The sequence below is a fragment of the Choloepus didactylus genome, chromosome 1 (assembly GCF_015220235.1).
Source record: "Choloepus didactylus isolate mChoDid1 chromosome 1, mChoDid1.pri, whole genome shotgun sequence".
NCBI lineage: Eukaryota > Metazoa > Chordata > Mammalia > Pilosa > Megalonychidae > Choloepus > Choloepus didactylus.
In genome coordinates this window covers 34,421,476-34,442,676 of record NC_051307.1, presented here as the reverse complement: position 1 = coordinate 34,442,676, position 21,201 = coordinate 34,421,476, and the positions used below count along the sequence as shown (strand labels likewise).

Here is a 21,201-nt window from a genome sequence, read left to right as displayed (position 1 = left end):
GTCAGATGTCATGTCAAAATTAGCATAAGCCAAATTCTGGTTAGGAAAATCCTGTGTATAGTGACTTTGATAGTTAAAAGCTGTTTTAAATTTTCAATTAGCTACCACTAACACATTTTAGATCTTATATTTATAGTTAGATATTGTAACCTTTGGGGAAAATATGGTTAAGGCGATTTTTTTGTTTTGCAAGACTATTAATCTTTTATTGTTAAATAGCTTAATGGTGGAAGAAATGATTGTGGCCAATGTATGTATGAAGAGTGTGAAGGTCATGGTATAAATTAATCTGCAGGACTTTTTTTAACATTCCCCCTTTTTTTTCCTTCAGAGTGGTCCTTGAGCATCAATCATTGTTTGGTGCTGGATTCTACTAATTCTTTTGCTTCATTTATTTTGGTTCCTAAGTAAGGAAATCCACCTTTATCTGGGTGATTCAAAGTCATGATTCTTCTGTGAGCTGTTCTAATCTTGGCCTTGTCAGCAGATGGTACAGGTTATTTTTTAAAAGGAAATACTGAAATCCCTATTTTTGTCTATATATATATTTTTTGCTACATATTTACACACGCTGAAGGGAAAAGTCTCCTTTGCTTTTTTCCCTTTTATGCACATAACAGAAAGACACATTATCATGCCTTAAACTATTTTTTATTTGCAACTACATGATTTCACACAATTCTTTTAAACAATGACATAAAATAGATTTCCTTGTGTATAAATAACGTACATATTCTCCATAAAGTAAATGCGTAAAGGTGCTAGCACTGATCATCCACTCCTACAGTGTTCTGTATCCAACAAAGTTGATGACACAAAATATAAATACTCAAGTCCAATATTAAAAACTCAGGCACTTGACTAACTTTAATAAAGTTTTTCAAACTATATCAATATATCTAAAGTGCATATATATATATATTTTAAGAAAGATTATTCTCAATAACTTCTCTATAAAAATAAGTTTGATGGTTTGGTCCATCTAACTTTACTACTATGAATATGAACTTTTCACTTTTAATATAGTCAGGCGTATTCTACCTATCTCTCAACATGACACCAAGAGACTCAAATGGTGCTAGTGAGGTGCTAACATGTGAGGATTGATCCAGTGGTTCCGGTCACAATGCATTCCAGGGGGAGGTACCCATGTCACTGGAATGGGGCGATAAGGTTTATTCTTCCTTCCCTGATTTGGATAACCAAAAGGAACAGGAGGAGGGTAGTGATTCTGGTGGCCATTCCCTCGGTACATTCCTGACTTTTTTCTGGGCAAAGGATGCCACATTGGAAGAGGTGGGAATATCAGTTCTGAAACCTGTAGGGAAGGAAAAACCTTAAGTTAATTAAAAAGAAAAATTAATGTTTTATGTAAAGACGTAAGTGACCTTCCAGATTCCTCAAAATACAAAAAAAAATCACTCACCTACAACCCTAAGAGTACATTCAAGTGACACTCCTATAAGCAAGTCTCAAAATGTGTTAAAAACACATTCTTCTATATAAGTGACCAATGTTTTCTGAATGAAGAAATAAATTAATAAACTCAAACACAAACATAGCATTCTAAAACAATTCATAAAAGGTAAGGGGTGACCTGTACCCTCAAGGCTTTCCAACTAAAAAGATCAAAACATGGAATGAATGGAAGCTTGTAAGGACACACAATGTTTTAGACCAGTGGTTTCAACAGTAACTAAGGAGTCACCTAGGAGCTTTTGAACACAAAATGTTCATACCACAGCCCCTGGTCCAGTGAATAATAATACTAACAAAATCAAAGGAGTAGAGCCCAGGTATTTTGATGAAGCTCTCCCAGCTAATTCTGCTGTAAGCCAGTTTAGTGAGTGCAGTCTTAGATTCTCCCATAAATTAGGTGGGCACACATTATGTTCCCAGTATTCAAAAGTTCTTACCAGTAGCTGTGGACCTGACTATTCAGAGTTTCAGATTTCTCTGATCTGCCCTTCTTAGTACAGGCATTATACACACACACACACATTCTGCACAACACTGCATTCAAAAGGCACAAAAGTATATACAGTATGGTAGAAAGTCTCTTCCTTATCTGAAACTAACAGCTATCCAATTACCCTCTTGAGGGCAGCTCTCAGACATTCAGATCAACTCACAAAGACCTTTCTCCCTCTTGTTTTATAGATACATGGTAATGCAATGACTATACCATAATTAAATTAACTGATCTACTATTAATGGGACATTTAGGCCACTTCAAATCTTTTGCTATTAAAAAACAATGTTGCAACTTAAAAAAAAAAGCTGCAAACCAACAAAAGACAACCAATGCTGTAACAAATTTCAGCAGTTAATTCTTGAATACCTACAATAATGGAGAAATAATGAAGAATTTATAGTTCAAACTGTTAAATGACCTATACTGCAAGTGTAGCAAAATGGACTGTTTCATCTCTTTCTATGGTATTAAGCGGTTTGTTTGTTGGCAGAAAGATAAAAACCTGGAGCTTGTATTACTCTCCTTCCAGTTAATCCCCTCCCCATATAGGCAACTACTGTTCTGATTTCCATCATCAGACTCAGTTTTCCCATTTCTGAACTTCATATAAATGGACTCACCCAGCATATATAACTTTTGTATCTGGTTTCTTTTGCTCAACATAATGTTTTTAAGGTTCTTCCACATTGTCTCTTTCATTAGTTTTATTATATGAATAAATATGTATACTGTATATTCACACAATATACACATACACACCATATATGTACTGTATGAATATGTCAAAATGTGTTTATCCATTCACCTGTTATTTAGGTTGCTACCAGTTTTTTATTATTATGAATAAAGCTGTTCTAAACATTCCAGTACGAGGCTTAGCAGACACATATTTTCATTTCTCTCAGTGAAATACTTAGGAGTGGAACTGCTGCGTAATAAGGTAGTTGCATATGTTAATTTTGTAAGTGCCAAACAACTTTCCAAAATGGTTGTACTATTATACATTATCACAAGCAGTTAATAAATCTAGCTGCTTCACATTCTTGTCAGCATGTGGTGCTATCAGTCTTTTCAATTTTAGCCATTCTGGAGGAAGCAGTGTTTCACTGGTTTTATTTAACATTTATCTGATGACCAATGAGGTTATATGTGTACTGGCCACTATACAACTTCTTTTGTCGAGTGTTTATATACATCTTTTGCTCAGTATTTTTAATTGGGTTATTTGCTTTTATTATATAGTTTTTAAAGAAAATTCTGGAAGGGAGTCCTTTGACAGAAAGATGTACTGAAACTATTTTGTCCCAGTCTATGGCTGGCTCACTCATTTTCTTAATGGTTTCTATTGATGAGCAAAGATTTTAAATTTCAGTGAAGTTCAATTTATCAATTTTTGTATGTCAGTGCTTTTTGTATCCCCTCAAGAAATCTCTGCCAATCCCAAGATTATAAATGTATCTCCCTGTGTCTTCTCCTAGAAGCTTTAGAGTTTTCACTTTTATATTTAGGTCTATGATCCATCTCTAATTTTTTGTGCACGGTATCAGGTAGAGGTTAAGATTAATTTTTTTTTTTCTATACTGATTATCCAATTTTTTAGTGTCAGTTCTTGAAGATTTCCTGGTTGTACTGCTTTGACACTTTTGATTAAAAAAAAAAAAAAAAGAAAAAGAAAAAACTGACTGTATATATGTGTTCTATTTCTGAAATTTCTACTCTGTTCCACCTGTGTATCTTTAAGCCATTACCACAATGACATGATTAATACAGTAACTTCATATAAGTGAGTTTTCCAACTTTGTTTTCCTTTTAAATTTTAAAATCAACTTGTAAATTTCTAGAAAAAGCTTTTGAGATTTTGATTGATACTGAGTTGAATCTGTATCAATCTGGGAAGAACTGACATAATTTTGACTTCTTAACTAATGGAGAGCTGTCCATGGAGGCACCTTTCAGAAAACACACTACAGAACAAGTTGGGGATTTTTTGTCCTTAGTTTGATAGCTCCTTTTAAAACTCTTGACAATGACAGGTTTAAAATTAAAGTGGAAAAGGAAGAAAAAAATACAGGGGGTCACTTGCACCAGCTTTCTACAAGAGTATTGGTAACAGCAGTGCTTCTGTCATGAAATGCTTTGTTAGTGAGTAAGACGCCAAGGAAAAATGTTTTCCTTAAAAGGCATGCAAAAGACACCCCAAATTTCTATGCCTTTCTATTTCAATCTTATCCAAATAGTCTTTCAACTTGAGGGGAAAATAAAACCTAAAAATTAAGATCAATTTACTTATAAAATCTAGCAGCCATCAGTTTAATTACTTTGTTGAGTAACAACAAAATAAAATTCTGAGCTAATACTACCACACATTTGAATGAATTCCAGCAACTTTAATAAAGGTAATTTGCAGCATACACAGAAAAAAAAAGGTCAAAATATTCATGGGAGAGGTTTTTAAAATGATCCTTGAAAAACAAATATTATGTTACTTATATATAAAAGGAATCTCTGGAAGAATGCACAAAAAACTGCTAACTGGTAATCACTGTCTGTGGAATGGCACAAGACTGGTGGTCAGGAGAAGAGGGAGGCTTCTCACTACTACACTCTTTTATACTATTTGAAGTTTTTTAAAGCAGGTGCATACATTTTCTGATTTTTATACATATATACCCAAAATGTGATAAATCTTCAAAATTTAATATTCCTTTCAAACCCAGGAAGGACAATTTAGTAACTGGAAAGAGAGCGAGTAACTGGATGGAGGACAGGAAGCTCAAAGGGACACAGCTGAGACATAAGGAAAAGGAAATATAGAATGTAAGCTTTGTATCATTGTTGAATCTCTTGTACTTCTTAGCTGCGCTTAATGGGATTGCATAAAAGAATGTTCTTGTTCATGGGAAGTGTATGTGTGAATTATAGTGTTTGTTCAAGGATGTGTGCAACTAGCTCTCATATGTTCAGAAGAGAGAGCAATAGATGATGGATGATAGATGGGGAGGGAGGGGGAGGGAAAGAAATAGTGATGTGACAGCATGTTAAGGTTGGTGGATTGGGGTATTGGGCGAGGGGGGTCAGGATATGCTGGAGTTCTGTGTATGGGGGTTGTATTGTTTTTGCAACTGTTCCTGTGACTTTGAATTTATTTCAAAAAAAAAAATTAAGTTACACTGAAAAAATGCTATTATATAAATGTTGCTGAATTTAAAGACTAGTTTTTCACACTTGAAACTCCAGCACTGACTTCTTATTAGATCTAAATTTTCATCTTAACCCAAATCCAACTGCACCATAAACCTGATATATTGCATTATGTCTAAAGACCAAACTTATAAAAATAGTACATTTAAAAATACATTCAAAATTAGGAAGTACATGTATATAATAAAGCTCAACTCAAAAAGCCTCTTGTTTGTTTGGGTTTTTAAAAATATATGCTTTTTGGTATGTGAGATATAAACAATAAACAGGTGACTAAATCTGTAAATGAACACACACTAGCTATGTGATGCCGGTTTGAATCTATTATGTCACCCACAAAAGTCATGTTCTTTAAAATCTTGTGGTGGGGGGACAGACTTATTAGCCTTGATTCGGTGTAACCTTGTGACTGAATGTTTCCATGGAGATGTGAAACACTCAACTGTGGGTGAGAACTCTGATTAAATTATTTCCATGGGTAAAATTATTTCCATTCATGGTGGGGCTTGATTAGTTCACTGGAGTATTTAAGAGTTAAGAGCCAACATAGATGCTGATGCTTGAAGATGTTTGGAGATGCTAAGCTTAAAGATGAAGCCCCAAGTTTGCCCCAGAAAAGCTAAGAGAGGACCCCCAGACATTTAGAGAGAAACGCTCTGGGAGAAAGAAGCAAGAATGCACAGGAGCTGAGAGAGCAGAGCAAAGACAGGAGCCTAGAGGCATTTTAGAGAAAGCTGTTTTGAAACACAACCCGGGAGAGCAAGGGACCAACAGACACCAGCCACATGCCTTCCCAGCTGATAGAGGTGTTACGGATGCCATCGGCCTTCCTTCAGTGATGGTATCCTCTTGGTGATGCATTAGTTTGGAGACTTTTATGGCCTTAGAACTGTAAATCTGTACCAGAATAAATCCCTTTATAAAATTCTACTATTTTGCCTAATGGTAGAATTAGCAAACTGGAACAGTGACTCTTCAGCCATTAATTGAAGGAGACTGTTTTGGTTAGTGTAAACTCAGAGGTCTGAAAGTACCCAAAGATACAAAACCCAAAGTGTTAAGGACTGCAAAAAATGAGTGGCCATGCTTGAATTTTTGAATTTTAAAACATTAGGGATGTTTCATCATCATGAACTTTCTGTTCTTTGCCATACTTTTTGAAAAATATTTATCCCAGTTACTGAGTAGTAAAGCAGACCCTTGATAAAGTGACCCAGAAGCCTATTTACATGTCACTGGAGCAGATGCCCTTTGGTGTGGGAAAGGCAAGAACTGTGATCCAGAATACCAAATCAGAAACTTTGGGCAACAGGAGCAAGACTTCCTGGAGCAACCTGGGAAGCCCCACTCATGCCTTTCAATACAAAGCAGTTTCACAGTTACCTGGTACACAGGGCTGGGGGTTGCAGTCACCGAATTGGGTTTCACTTCCTTACTAGGCTCTTCGTCCGAAGAAGAGGATCCAGAATGATAATCAGAGGTAACTTTATCAAGGGCCCTGGTAACTTTCTTGGAGATCTCATCTTTGTTTTCATCCTCGTTTTCAAAGCTGGCAACAATGAATGCATTGTTTTTCTCTCCATACCTAAGAAAAAAAGAAAATACTTACACACCTTGAGGTCATATCAACAAGGCAAGATATGCCCACAATGCCAGTTTTCAATCTGGGTTGAAAGTGCTTCTAATGGATGGTGCTGAGGGTATCACAACATTGTAATGTGGGTCTTCCCTCTGAATTGTATGCTTGGGAGTAGCTGATCCCAAAGAATACAAGATATATGAAAAAAACTGTGAGTATAGACTGTAAGCTTTATATCAATGTTAAATTTTCTGAACTTGATAACTATACTTAAAAAGTGGTTACATAAATGAAAATCCTTGTTCTCAGGAAACAGAAGTCTTAACTGTTCAAGGAGCATGATGTATACAACTTATTCTGTAATGTTTACAGGTTGGTGGATATTGGTATCTGGGTTGAGGGTATGTTGGGGTTCTCTGTATGGGTTTTGTATATTCCAACTGTCCTGTAAATCTGAAATTATTTCAAAATAAAGAGTTTTTAAAAAAAATTACAAAAAAGAAAAAAAAAGAAATGCCCATAAAAGCAATTAAAACAGGTCTGGACATGACATTGTCCCCAGACAAAGGAGTCCTCTCAGAACTTGACTCTATACATTCTAATGCAGCTCTATGCCAGCAAGAATGCATGATTTTCTACTTCTGATCTATGTAAAGATGAATAAAAATGACCTATTTCCCCCAAATTTTCCTTCTTTTCTACTGCCTCCTAACAAAAACAATGTTCAAAACAAAGGGAAACTCATTGTTTTGACTGCATTTTTAAAAACATACCATTGACATCAGTTTTACAGGAAACTTTCTAATTTATTTAAAACTAACCCCTGTAATGTATATCCCTAGTAATTCAAGTTACAAATCAACCAGACATTTCCTATGGGATTTACTTTTACCAAGATTACATTTAAAAGGCCTGTTTCCTGCATCCACAATGACAAAAATTACAAACAAGGTAATTATTGAGGTTAAAGAAAAAATACTGTTTTTGAGAAAAATGAAGTTTTGCTTAAATCATATTATCCATCTCAAGGTGATACAGGGATAACTGCTTACATCTCATCTTAATTTTAAAAAGCAAGGTTGATTATCCTTTCAAAATATTCCTGAAGCCTTGATTTAAGAAAAATAATTAAAAAAATATATAACCCATGCTTCTGGTTGCTTAAAAAAAAAAAAAAAAAAAAAGGAAAATAAATTCTTCAATGAGAGAAAATAGCATAATGAAAAGTTAAATCAAGAGTTTTTATTCAGAGAACAAAGCAGAAACCCACAAATCTATTTAAATAGTTAACAAAGGAAACGAATTGTTAAGCAGTTTTTACACAACATGTAATTAAAGTTAGAAACACAGTGATTCTAAGTTTAAAAACATAAAACTTTAAGGGAAAATAATGCTACACTTTGATTCAACAGAAAAATAGGGTTAATGGATATCAATTTCATCAAGATAACTCTCATCTCCAATTATTTCTGAATCAAGATACTGATCTATAAGGTAAAAGGCCTGTTAGAAAGCCTTTGTACGTTTATATGAAAATCAAGTAGTCTCGCAGATGAGTTCTATTTCTTTATATAGCTCCGCTATCTTCCATTTCCATTGGTTTAAAGGGGCCACGAAAGGTACCTAAATACAGTAGGTAACTCTCCTTTCTATTCTTTTTCAGTTTACCTCAAAAAATGAGTCTCTACTGGATTGAAGAAAGAGCACTTGACCCCTTTCTGGTACTTGCTCTGCCACTAAATAGCTCTGTGACCAGAGAAAAGTCAATTTCTCTAGGCTTCAGTTTCCTAGCTGCTGGGTGAGGAGGCTGGGGCTGGCTGGATACTGGTTGGTCTTTGGCAATTCTTAGTAGTAGATGCCTGAGCAGTTCCTCACAATGCAGAACTCATGCACTATATTTAAGGGGTTTACTTAGGATGGGTTTTTAGTAATGGAAATTTATCCCTTTGGCCGAAAGACTCAACAAATCTCAATACAATCAAAGGTTAACCCTAGGTTAATGACAATAATATTAATAATGGGTTTAGGCCTACCTTCAGTTTTGCCCATTAAGAGTCAAAATTCAAACAAAACAGAAAGGTGGAAAGCCTTTGTAGAAACAGAAACCTAAATCAAGAGTAGACATCTAATGATTGTAGGATCAGCTTTATTAATTCAAATTTCCTACACACCACACGCAAGTTCAGTTTGGTTCTGCATCTTTGTAGTGTTTGGGTATAAGGACTCCCTTCATGCTAAGTGAAGCTGCTGACTTCATTGCTGTAACATTGGAAAGTGTAGTTACTTCCTTTCCTTAAAAGAATTCATAATGGACAACTTCCAAATTTAGTTTTCAATGATGTACTGCTAAAACATTAAGGCCAATTAAGTTAATAAGAAACAAATTAATAGTATCTAATACTTTTTTATCAGGAAAAAAAGGTTGCAGAAATCACACACAAAAAAGTTATAGAATCTGTTAAGAGGCTAATGAAGCCGCCAGCTATTCTGACCTTTCCATCATAGGAAAATTCTGATATATTTTATGTATCCTCTTAGATATTTCACTAACTGATAACTGTTCTAACTACTTGGCACTTTTTGTACCCTTCCAACCTTTTATTATGACAGTATAACTCTGACTATGAAGAAAGTTCTCCCTGCCTACATCATTTTTTTTCATAACCTTTGTCAGTCTCTAGTATTATCAATGATTTATTATCATTTAAAGACTCTCAGATATTTGTTCTAATATATAAATGCTTTACCAGGTTTGTTTTAATTTTCAGGATACTTAACTTGCCAGCTTGGATCCCAGAGTACTTCTCAATATCCTCTATTAACTTCCATCAATCACCTCCACTCAACCACTAACAAGTCTTTCTTTTTGGGGGGACCCTAGAGTGTCCATAAAACTAAAGGTTTTTTTCTTCAGGTGCCAAGACTTATTTTAAGCAATTAAAATAGATGTCCAAAATGTTTACAGAATTACCTGACTTCTTAAAAGCATCCCTGCACATAAAAACTTTTCCTTGATGATTTAGGATCATTGTATTAAATATTATTTGGCTAGGCAGTGATACATTTGTGCCTACCATCTAACTGTTTCACTTCTTCCTTTACATCAGAGCATATGATACCTTTTTGCAGCTTTATGACTACTCGGAACAACCCTCCTTCAAATGTTGCTTCTCATCTTTTCTGGGTTGAAAAACTACACAACTAACTTAAAGAACTGTGTGGTAAGTAAGAGTCAATAAGGATCTAAGTGTAGGTGTAATGAAAAAGTAAGCAAATCAGTATAGTAACTTTGGGATAGCTATTTCTTGTAAACTGAGATCTTCTGAAGGGGTTCAGTTGACAAAGTCTTCCAAGTCTGACTTTGGCCTAAGAGTAGTTGTAAATTAGTCCTAAATTCTAAAAGAAAGAAGTGGTAGAAGTTTATGGAGATAAAGATTCTCCAACAGTTGAAAAAGACAAAGCAAGTCATCTCAAATTCAGTTCTGAGGTCAAACACTGTAAGATTCTAGGATTAATTCAGAACTCTGCCTAAGTCAAGGTCAAACTTTGGCGACTTTGTCTACTGAACTCCACAACTAAGAATATCTGGTCCACAATAAATGTTTTTCCAAAGGATAGAATTCAAATAATTTCATACCTAGCACTCATCTTTTACATCTGCTCATTAGGAGATGAGAGAAATAATTTCTATTGTGAAAACAAAATCATGAAAATACCACTGTCACCTAAAAAACAAAAAGTGGGGTGAGAGGGAGTAGAGACAGAGACCAACCAAAAGTTACTATATGGGATTTTTCCTAATTTGAAGAGGGTAAAAAGACAATATATTACCAATAAAAAAAAAAAAAAAAAAAAAAAAATGCTAATTGCCCTAGACAAAACTAGGTGTCTACGTTCTATTCCTTTACCAAAATAAATTTCTTGGCAAAGCTCTAGAAAATCCCTGCCTAATGGGTTTCTCAGTTTCTTCAGCTGCAAAATAGGTATACAACTTCCTTCACCAGAACCTCCAAAAAAGTGCTCAACAAAATTCATATCTTAGAGCACTAAATCACCAACTCCTGCTTATAAAGATACCCAGGCAGGCAGTACAAGAGAACTTCCTAAAATTTGTTCCACATGGCAATAAGTACAGCTGCCAAACTTGAGAACTCACCGACAGCACACCTCACATGGGTCCACCCAGAGAGTGAGCTCCTTTGGTAAGCCCAAATCGCTGTACAAGATGCAGCTGTTCTCACAGGCTTTTAGGACGTCAGGATCAACTCTCTGAAATTTATTGACACGAATGCACCTATAACAAAGTGGAGTCATATTAATGGTTTTGGTTTTAATTGAATTTTAACCATAAACCTCAGTATATCTATTAGTATTTGCCAAAGGGATTTAAAAAAAAAAAAAAATCCCCTAGAGGAGAACCCAGAAATATCTTGAATGATACATGTGAATTACAGGCAAAGAGGCGGCTTCAATATGTCCAGTTCAGTGGACAGAAGAGGGTACCTGTGTGAGTCCAACATCACTAGAACTGTCTCTACCTAAGTTTACCCAGAGACCACTCAACCTCACATGTACATTAAATGAGCGAGGACTATGAAAACTGCATAAGATTTCTTAGTGCTCTAAAGATAAAAATATTTCTAGGCCAAGTGCCTATACAACAAAATCTCCAACTAACAAAAGATCCCAGTCAGTGTTTCAAATATTTGGAAATTCTTGTGACAAGTCTTGAACTGTCATTAGCTTGCTTTTACATCCTAGATAATAATAAGTGTTAAGAAAGGTACCCTTCATCTTACCTATAATTGTTCTATATAGACTCAGTCAAGGACATGGAAGCATTCATTTCACGTACTTAAGATCAAAATACAATCCTAAAGTATCATTGGCTTATTCCATTTAATATCTCTGTTATCCAAGGACTTTTTTTTTAATAGTTGTCAAATGGGAAAAACTGCTAAACCAAATAAAGTTTCTGTTCCATTGTTTTAAAACAAAGAAATATTCCATCTACCTAACAGAATGCTCAAAGATGACTTTCAGAGTGAAGGCAAAAATGCATGTTATTTGTATTTATTATTTTTATATTTTTGGTTCATATTTTTAGTCTACGGATTTTTGAGGTTTAACTTTTTCCTTATTGGTTTATAAAGATCTTTGTACTGTAGATGTATTAACTCCTTATTATAATCATAACAAATGTGTTTTTTGTTTGCTTTTTGGTATGTTACTTGCCTTTTAAGGTTATTCTGGTTTTCAGAATTGTCCAAAAAATGACCAATCATTGCTTTATCCAATATTTACTGAGTGCCAACCATATGTCAGGCTGTGCCAGACACTGGCATTAAAAGAGGAAAAAAAAAAAAAAATACATGTAAAAACAAGGTTCTACCCCAGTAGGAAAATGGTAGCTACACTGGAAAGATTTCCTGCCAAAGATCTTCTATTAGTAGGAAATCCATCAAGAAAACCTGGGTTTTAGTACTAGTCCTACTACTTATTTACTGGGTCAATTTAGATTAGTAATTTTACCTGTACATCAGACCTGAAGTTATAAAATATGGACAGTAACAGTTAACTGACAATCAGTAATTACACCAGTTAAATTATTTTGTTGATTTCAATTTTCACTAAAAACTGTGATATGTTTCTAACTAGGTAACAGACAATACTGTTTCTAAACAATAATTCTTTTTGAAGGTTTCAATATATTAACTCTTTTAATTCTCACAACCATCCTTCTGAGTTAGATACTATTATCCCCATTGTAAGGAAGAAAGGAGGCAGAGTTCAAGTAATTTGCCCAACACCATGTAGCTAGTAAGTGATGGATCTAGGCTTTGAATCTAGGCCATTTGACTCCAAAGTTCATGTTGTTATAAATTCAGGGGGCAAAATGATTTCATAATAAGATGTCACTTAGTCCTTTCCATAAGATGGCTCTGTGCTACGGATCCTAACATTGGATAGGTGATTCAAAGGTCCTGTATGCTCCAGGATCAAAAGCAGCTAAGGGTAAGGAGTTATATCTTAGATGTTTTTCTTAACCACAATGAAAGTATTGTGGGCTCTAAGCTTAAGAAAATATATATGTAAATACAGATGCTTGAATAGAGACTCTGCTTCAAAATAGCATACCTTACATATTTCTATTTCATTCTATATACTGTCACTACTTATTCATTAACTACACTCCAAAAACAAGTTTCAAAAGTTGCATAAAAATTGCCTACCATTTCCTTAATGTTGACAGTTTAATTCTTTCCAATTTTTTGCAATTACAAATGAAGTATAAGAAATATCCATAGCCATACATATTTGTCCGCATTTCTCATTGTGCTTCTGGAATAGATCTTCAAAGAGTAGCAATATTTTTACGGATCTTGATAATATTGCCAAATGGCCCTCCACAAGCATTTTACATTTTTATACTGCAGAGAAACTATTTTAATTTATAAACATTTAGGAACAAAAAGAACACTTACAACCTACCATATAGATTGAAGTATATTAACTCTGGTTAATCCTATACTCTATTCATTTCTATAATAGTAACGACCCACCATTAAGTCAAATAGTTTTTTTACTTCAGAGACTGCTTCAAAATGGCTCAGTAACAATACTTCAGATCAACATGTCAATTTAATCCTGCTTGACTTTTTCTCAAGTTTTTAGAATTAATGGAAATGAACTTGTACATTGTCTGAACTTTAAGCATTTACTTGACAGTGTCTGTTTTTTTTCAGGAATAGTATGGTGGCTTGGCACTTACGAAAGCCTTCATCCAATGTCATATAAGTATACAAAGCCTCAATAGCTCTACCTTACAGGAGCTGTTCACTGAATCAGAAACAAAGATGGGCAGAAGAAACTAAGAGAATTAAATGAGAAGATAAAAAATAAGCCTGTTTTATATAGAAGACCCACATTTCTACTTTGATATACCACATTTTCAAATTTAATAGGAAACCTCTTTGGTTAAAAATGAAGGGAGAAACATAATTGCCTTGATTCTTTTCTTGACAATGGAATACAAGTGCTCCTGGCTTTTAGCAAATGAGAAACAAATCATATTTTAACCTCCTTCTTAGACCCTTGAATAGTTAGTCCTGTACTTGCAAGAGCTCAGAGACTGAAAGGAATTTCTTTTTACATCAAAGTACCAAAGTGCTGATTTGTGGAAAAAACTCTGGGGCAACAATATGCACAAATCAAAGAAAATTTCTGTAGTTGTCACTATAGTCACAACTGTTCCACTTTCAGTTTTTTGAGGCCACATCCACAAACAGGGCAAGGTTTGACAGCCGAGTTCTGCAGAACATTCTCAACCCAGGTTCTCAAGCAGTCACATAAATACTAGGAAGTGAGCATGCCAGAACATGTTTTGCAGGAGCCTGCTCTTCTTTACTTTAAGCTGTAAAAATAACTTATAAAGTACAAAAGACAGCTGCAAGTGAGAATTATCTTCCCTCTCAACCCAAAGGCAGCAGTGGCACTGTGATATATAGAAAGCCCACAAGAATTTGTAGTCAGTTAGACCTGAGTTCAAATTCGGGAGCTAACATTTACCACCTGTGAATAATAGGTGAGCTGCTGTCATTTATAAATAGGTACACTGGTCAGTCTATAAATATTAAATGCATGTAGAATTATGCATCATAAATTAAATCATTCCTGTATTAGGTGTCAAATAATCCTAATTCCATTTCTCTAGTTCACTTTTCCCCAAAAAACGTGCAACATGTAATTTATATTTAGATACAAGGAGACTCATTCCCCTCAATTCTTACCCTGCTCATTTATCATTGATAGTTTTTGGGCTCCTCTACAATTGTGAAAAACCCCAAGTATCCATGATAGAGAAATGAGCTCATTCAGGGGCCAAATTATAAGCCACAAGACTAATAATCCCAATGAGCCTACTGTTTTGGCCTTCTGATTCCAGGCAGTGGGACTCCATCAACAAATATTTATATATTAAAATCAGTTATCTCGACACCCTAGAGACCGGTATTTTGCAGGTAAAACTCGGACAGGCATTGTCCAGATACCCTACAGGCCTCTGGTCTTGCACCCATTTCAGGGGTTGTTCAGCCTCTTTGTTCAGTCCTATCCACCCATCCAGTCCACTCCTTTACCTGTAGGCCTGCCCTTTTGATGGTTTTTCAGGATACCAATGATTCTTATATTTTTCTTGAAGTATTAGAGTCAATTTCTCCGCAAACCTCTCAACTGCCTCTTTCTTCAACTTATCATGTTTTCGTACTAGCCGTGTGAAAAAGAAGACCACAGCAGCAATTTCGTTCTTCATCCTTCCCTGCAAAGATAAAACACAATTTCTCAAATAAATAAAGAAATATAAAACAAATTTAAAAGAATTAAAACAGGAAGATAAAGCTCGGTGACCCATCCCTTCTTTACAGCCTTCCTTCCAGTTTTATCCTGCATCTCATTGGCTCCTATCTGGAGTAGGGAATCACTAATTTATTTTATATCATAAAGATTTTATTATAAAATACTATTTAACAAGTAGAGGGCAAAATTCAAAAAATATTTTGGGTTACAGTTCCACAGTTTCAGTTATTTCTTTATTGTAAAATATAACATATATACAAAAAATGTCTTTGGATTATTATAATAAACAAATATAATTTGAAATATGATTTTCAAATAATAACTGGAAAGTTATCACTTCTATGTATATATGTTATATGCTACAATAAAAAATGCAAAAAAAAATATTTAATAATCTAAGCATGTAGCTTAGTGGAGAAGTTCAGTAAAGAGAGTGCACCAAATGTTCTTGCTGGCTAAAATAAAATCAGAAATGCTACTCAAAGAGAATCACTATAATAAATGATATCACTGTACAGTTTTACTAAATGTGTCCATATTTAGCTACCATGATTTAAGTTTAAAATTCTGTGAAATAATTTGAGTTTTAAAACACAAAAAAGCCCACTTTAAAATTCAGTACTGTAGAGCTATTTTGAAAAATAGCCTGGCAGTTCTTAACGAGGTTATACATAGAGTTGCCATATGACCCTAGGAATGTATCCAAGAGAAAACATAGGCTCATGCAAAAACTTGTACAGAAATGTTCATAGCAACATTATTCATAATAGTCAAAAAATGGAAACAAGCCAAATGTCAATCAACTGATGAATGGATAAATAAAATGTGGCGATATCCATGCAATGGAGTATTATTCAGCAATAAAAAGGAAAGCAATACTCATACACGCCACAACATGGATGAGGCTTGAAAACATTATGTAAGGAAAAAAAACAGTCACAAAAGACCACATGATTGTCTTTAATACATAAAATAAAAAGTTTATTTGTGGCCAGACTTAAAGGGATAGGAGGGAAAGGGAAATAACTGTTAATGGGTATGGAGTTTCTTTCTTTTTGGGGTAATGAAAATGATTGTGGTGATGGTTGTACAACTCTTTGAATATACAAAAATTACTGAACTGTATATTTTAAATGGGTGAATTATATCTCAATAAAGCTGTTACACCTTTTTTTTTTTTTTTTTGAATCCAGTATTGAGTTTCTTTAAGCACTCTTTCAGGAAGAGTGCTTTACCTAGAAGATATGAACTAAAAATAGTGGCTCTTAAAAAACATATTTAAGACAGTGGAAATTCAGGGTCATCCACACAAAATTAAACTAAAAGCAAGTAGAGATTTAGCTGCATTTTGGAATTGAACCTTTTAAAAACGGCAAATCTGATTTATCATTGACTAATCCATAAAGGCAAAAACCTTGTCCTAAGGTTGTTTCCATGTATATTCTGTCTTTATAGGATGAGCTCATTCATTTGGCTACTGTAACTTGGAGTTATTCAGATGCCACATTTAGTAGGCAATATCACCTTTTCCAGAGCCGATTATTAAAGATATACAGCCTCTGCTATGTTTAGTACAAAAACTAACTAACCTAGCCATAGTCTGTTCCCACACATTCAAAAAATAAAGCTAATTCTCTTAGCTTCCTTTTTCTCAACATTGCTCTTTAAGTCTTTCATCATAATACGACTCCTTTACTCTGTGTGCAAAATCAAACAAGAACCTCACTGTGAAATAAATTCTATATAGTTATCAGAGAAATGTGCTGGCAGCCAGAACCACTCTGATCCTAGATGGGAAGACACCCAAACCTTTTTCTTGGAACTTCAGAATGCCAAATCCACCTTCCACCGCCAGCTACCAGGCACCAGCCTTCAGCCTGTGCACAACAGTGGGTGGACACACACAACTACAACCCACTACAGTCGTTGTGCAGCCTCCTCCTGAAAAATGAGCAGTTTCCACTCTCTAAAGCTAATTTATACACCGCCACGTTACAGTGGAAAAGAAAACCCACTGCTATTGACTATATGGTTGGGAGGCAAGTTGCTGATGGAACTACATTAGCCTCCAACCCCATCAAAGAAAACAAGGAGCCACACTAAAACGGATGTTCTTAATTCTCAACTAAATCATTCTCCCCATTTATTAGATTTGCCAACTATGTGCTACTTAGAGTTCGGGGTTGTAGGTTTTTGTTTTGTTTCATATCGAAAAATAAAAAAGAAAACAACCACTTAGTGGTCTTTCCTTTTGCTTTTGGTTGTAACACAAGAAGAGCCATATGGAGTTGCTTTGGGGAAAAAAAAACAAATAGTTTGAAGGCATTATCACTGGAAAAGCTGAAAAATTAGCTCACCACCTGTATTCTAGGAGTACCAAAAGCCAAAGGGAGAAAAACCAGAAGCAAAAGGGGCCTAGAAGACCTTAAGCGTCTAAAGGAGTAGCCACAGTTCCTCCACCCACACTCGGAGCAAAAAGCTCGCATTTAAAATAACGCACGGTGACGTCATCGTGGGACGTAGTCACCGCGGCGGCTGCTCCCCAAGTTCTACTTTGTTCCACAGGCACCAAGGCATGGATACAATCCCAAGGAATACCAACCCCCGCCTTCCAGGCGTGTATAACTTTGTACTGTCCCCTCTTCTGTAACGAAAAGCTAATCGCAACCGCTTCTAGAAACAAGTATTTCTCCTGATAAACGTTCCCAAGGTTGAAGAAGCGGGAACACCGGTCTGTGGGAGTGAGGAGCCTTGACCCGCCTCAGCGGCGCTACGGGAGTGGGGGATGGGGGCGGGGTCGCTCTCCAGAACGTGAGGAAACAATTTTCCAAGGGGCAAGGAGTCTTACTTTTGAAGCCATCCAAACCTGCTGCTAAGCACTACGCTTGGGTTTTGAGAGTGCTAGGTGAGTAAGCATCAAACATCTCCACCCACTCTTGAAAGAGAGGCCCGCAAGCTGGGGCCAACTTCTGCAATCCCGGTTTTTCCCCCAAGTCAAGGGGGAAGGGCCTTTGAACGCAATTCCCTTCCTGCACCCACCCCCCGACATGCCGGTCCGGGGGAGCCAGCGCTGCGTGCCGGCGGGGTCCGCTGTACCCTGGCAGGCGTCAGGGCTCCGGGTGGCCCTGAGTTCGAGGACCGGGCTTCCCTTTTGCGCGACCCCCACACAGCAAGCCCGGATCCCCGCTCCAGAAGTGAGGAGACAATCACACGGACGCGAGAGAGGGGCACAGCAAGAAGGGTGGGAAGGCGCAGGGCCGTCGTCAACCCCGAAGCCAAAGGTAACTCGCGCACCGGCGCAGTGGAAACGTGGCAAGAGCTCGAGGCGGCGTCTTCTCCATCCAGATCCCGCCGAGGGTGCCGCGGCAACCCCGCCGGCCGCCCTCTAAGCCCCCAGCCCTTCTTACACACGGAGCCCAAGCCGGTGCAGCCGGTTCGATCTAGCACGCCTCTCCTCTCCCGGGCGCACCCCCGCTTGTGAGCCCTCGACGTGGCCACAGCGGCACTCGGACTACCCTCCCCCCGATGCCCTCAGCCCCGCCATATCCACCTCCCCTTTTCCGGTCTCCTCACCGCCGCCGCCCTCCGGAGCCGCAGACTAGCAGGTCCCGATTGTCTCCAGACGCGGAATCCAGGGGTGCCGGCTGCGCGGAGCACCGCGCGGCAGCAATGAGCGCCGCGAGCCTCGTCCGACGCGTGCTGCTCCCGCGTCGTCGGGCGGCCGAGCGTGCGCGCCAAGGAGGGCGGGCGGGAGAGCGAGTGCGCGCAAAAGCGAGCGCGCGCGGCCCCGAGGCGGTGCGCGGGGGGCTCGCGGCCCGGAAGAGGGGAGGGGCGATGACCCGGGAAAGGGTTGGCCCCGCGCGGGACCGGCTCGCGCGCCCCGGGGGAGGAGCCAGAGGGGCGGGGCCTGGCACGAGCCCGCCCCCGCGGCCCAGGGCCCGCAGTCGGGTCCCCCACGCGCGAGGTCCGAACTCTCCAGTGTGTGGGCTAGGTTCACGCCTAGGAGACTTCCTTCCTGAGAAATAAGGTCGCTGAGGGCCAAATGGACCCCGCTCGACCGCTGTAGCTACTACAGTGCCTTCGGGGGTCGCGCAACCAGCGGCCGGCGCCTCCGCTGTCTCGGCCTTTCCTTACCCTTAGTCTCTCCTTTCCACTCTGCACCCTGCCACCTTGCCGCAGGAAGCGGAGAGTTCTAGACCCAACCCTAGCTCCAACTCTCTAGACCCAGGGCTTCGGGAAAGAGAGGCCACATGGACCAGACGGGAGGGGAAACTTTGCATTTATGTGATAGATCCTCACCCTTCTTGCCGTGCTAATTGCAGGCACGTTGGCTCTAATTAATCAGCCACCCTGCTATGTTTTTAGATTGTTTAAAACTTTTCGTTGGCTCTTCCGTTGCTGAGCTAGTCGCTCTCTGAGAGCGGAGACTGCCTCATGTTTACCGTGCCGGGCCTGGAAGTGAGTACAGCGCCTTGCACAAAGGAGAGGGGCTCCAGGGATGGTGACTGAATGCATGAGGCCTCGAGAGTCCAGGCTTTTTATTTCTGACACACTTTTACTCAAGACTTCTCAGACACAGAGTTTAATCATTGAGCAAATACAAATATGGAAAAGGTGCATTAACTTTGAAGAAAAGAAGGAACAACTTTCCAATCTTTTTTATTAAATTGGTGCCATGGTACCAATTTTGTGAAAGCACTTTAGTACATCAAACAGGCCAGGAAATACAAAATATTTATTTTCTTTTTGTTTTTGTTTTTGTTTTGTTAACAAGAAAGCTAATTCTCACATGGGCTAAAACATGCTGTAAGTTACTCAAAGCTGACTGGTCAAGTAATATATTGACCAGGTTCCTCACTGTGCATCAGGCCTGAGAGCACATTTTCAGTCCAGTATTATAAATAATTTAAATTTGCATTACTGATGGTGACCATAACCTATTAGCAATTGAAAACAATTTTAAGCAGTAATAAATATAGAATTCCCAAACCAATACAATAAACTTTTTTTCAGATAAAATATTATAGGTTTATTTAAAACTTAATTCTCACCTTGAGTATGCAAAATACAAATGCCACAAAATGTTCATTATTTTTACTTTGTAGTTTACAAATCTACAAAATAGAAGTATGCTTAAATTTATATTACATATTTATTAAGGCAAGGAACTATATAGAAAAAAATATTTGTTCTGCTTAAGGCATACTTGGGAACAAACCATTGTACAAATTATGACACATCTGAAACCACAATGCTTAAACAGACTGTCTGCATAACAAATGTTAAAGTAAACCAGGTGTATTTACCTGACTTAGGTCATAAATGTAGATTGGAAGACAAAAATAGATTTTCCTTGTCAAAAGTATGCAGCAGTTTGAGAATTTTCGCTCCCTTGTTTGGTACCTTTAGAACCAAGATTCACTAAGCACCATCAGTTAGGCTATTAAAACGTATTTTCTATACCTGAATTTCTTCCTCTTCTTCTGATATCATAATAATGGCTTTTTGAAGGCAAAGAGAATATAAGGTGATCTTTATATTTGTACCACATCAAAAACATGATTCAAGGTAATGTGGCCTTCCCTCCCCCCAATGCACAGATCAGTATAATAAACTTCATATGTAAAAAATTATGCCATTCTAGGCCTAGAGCTGCTTGCTGGTCTGTTTAAAGAGGACACTGATATTTATACTCTGGACTATTCTAGGAGATATGAGGGTGTTTGTATTTTAAACTCCTAAAAGTCAGATTGATTTTACTTTACTGATGAAGTCTTTTATCTTTGCAATTTCATAAAATATCCAGGTAGCCATGAACATTACTCAAAATTTGTCCAGACATTTCAATAGACTGGGATTGGTATTTTGTGTAATGTTTATTAATCTGTGAGCCACATCATTCAGTCTTTGGGCAGTACCATATTGAAAAGAACACAAGCAAGTACTTGGAAACTAATTTCAAAACAACTTTTTAAAATTCTCATAGCTCAGCTGCTGTGAAGCACATACATAACAGAGAATTTATCTTAAACACTTTTCTTTTTCATCCACTTCTTTTGCACACAATAGATGCTTTTGTGCCTCTGTGTTC

At 37.4% G+C, this 21,201-nt stretch overlaps 1 protein-coding gene across 1 annotated transcript; it reads right to left on the bottom strand.

Moving 5' to 3' along the window:
• Positions 1-635: 635 nt before the first annotated feature.
• Positions 636-18,869, bottom strand: BTG3 (BTG anti-proliferation factor 3). The gene is made up of 5 exons (XM_037828912.1): positions 18,684-18,869; positions 14,894-15,072; positions 10,912-11,049; positions 6,560-6,761; positions 636-1,318 (listed from the first exon to the last, which is right to left on the bottom strand). Exons 2-5 carry the CDS (start codon positions 15,064-15,066, stop codon positions 1,079-1,081), a joined length of 753 nt encoding a protein of 250 aa, XP_037684840.1. The 5' UTR covers positions 15,067-15,072; positions 18,684-18,869; the 3' UTR covers positions 636-1,078.
• Positions 18,870-21,201: the final 2,332 nt, after the last annotated feature.

What these genes read in the sequence shown, in the direction of transcription:
- BTG3 (XM_037828912.1), bottom strand. Translation starts at nt 15,066, where the DNA reads ATGAAGAACGAAATTGCTGCTGTGGTCTTCTTTTTCACACGGCTAGTA. An exon ending in CCATGTGAGGTGTGCTGTCG is followed by an intron (nt 6,762 to 10,911) that starts GTGAGTTCTCAA and finishes TTTTTTTCTTAG; the next exon opens with GTATGGAGAGAAAAACAATG. An exon ending in CCCCCAGCCCTGTGTACCAG is followed by an intron (nt 1,319 to 6,559) that starts GTAACTGTGAAA and finishes CCTTCCCTACAG; the next exon opens with GTTTCAGAACTGATATTCCC.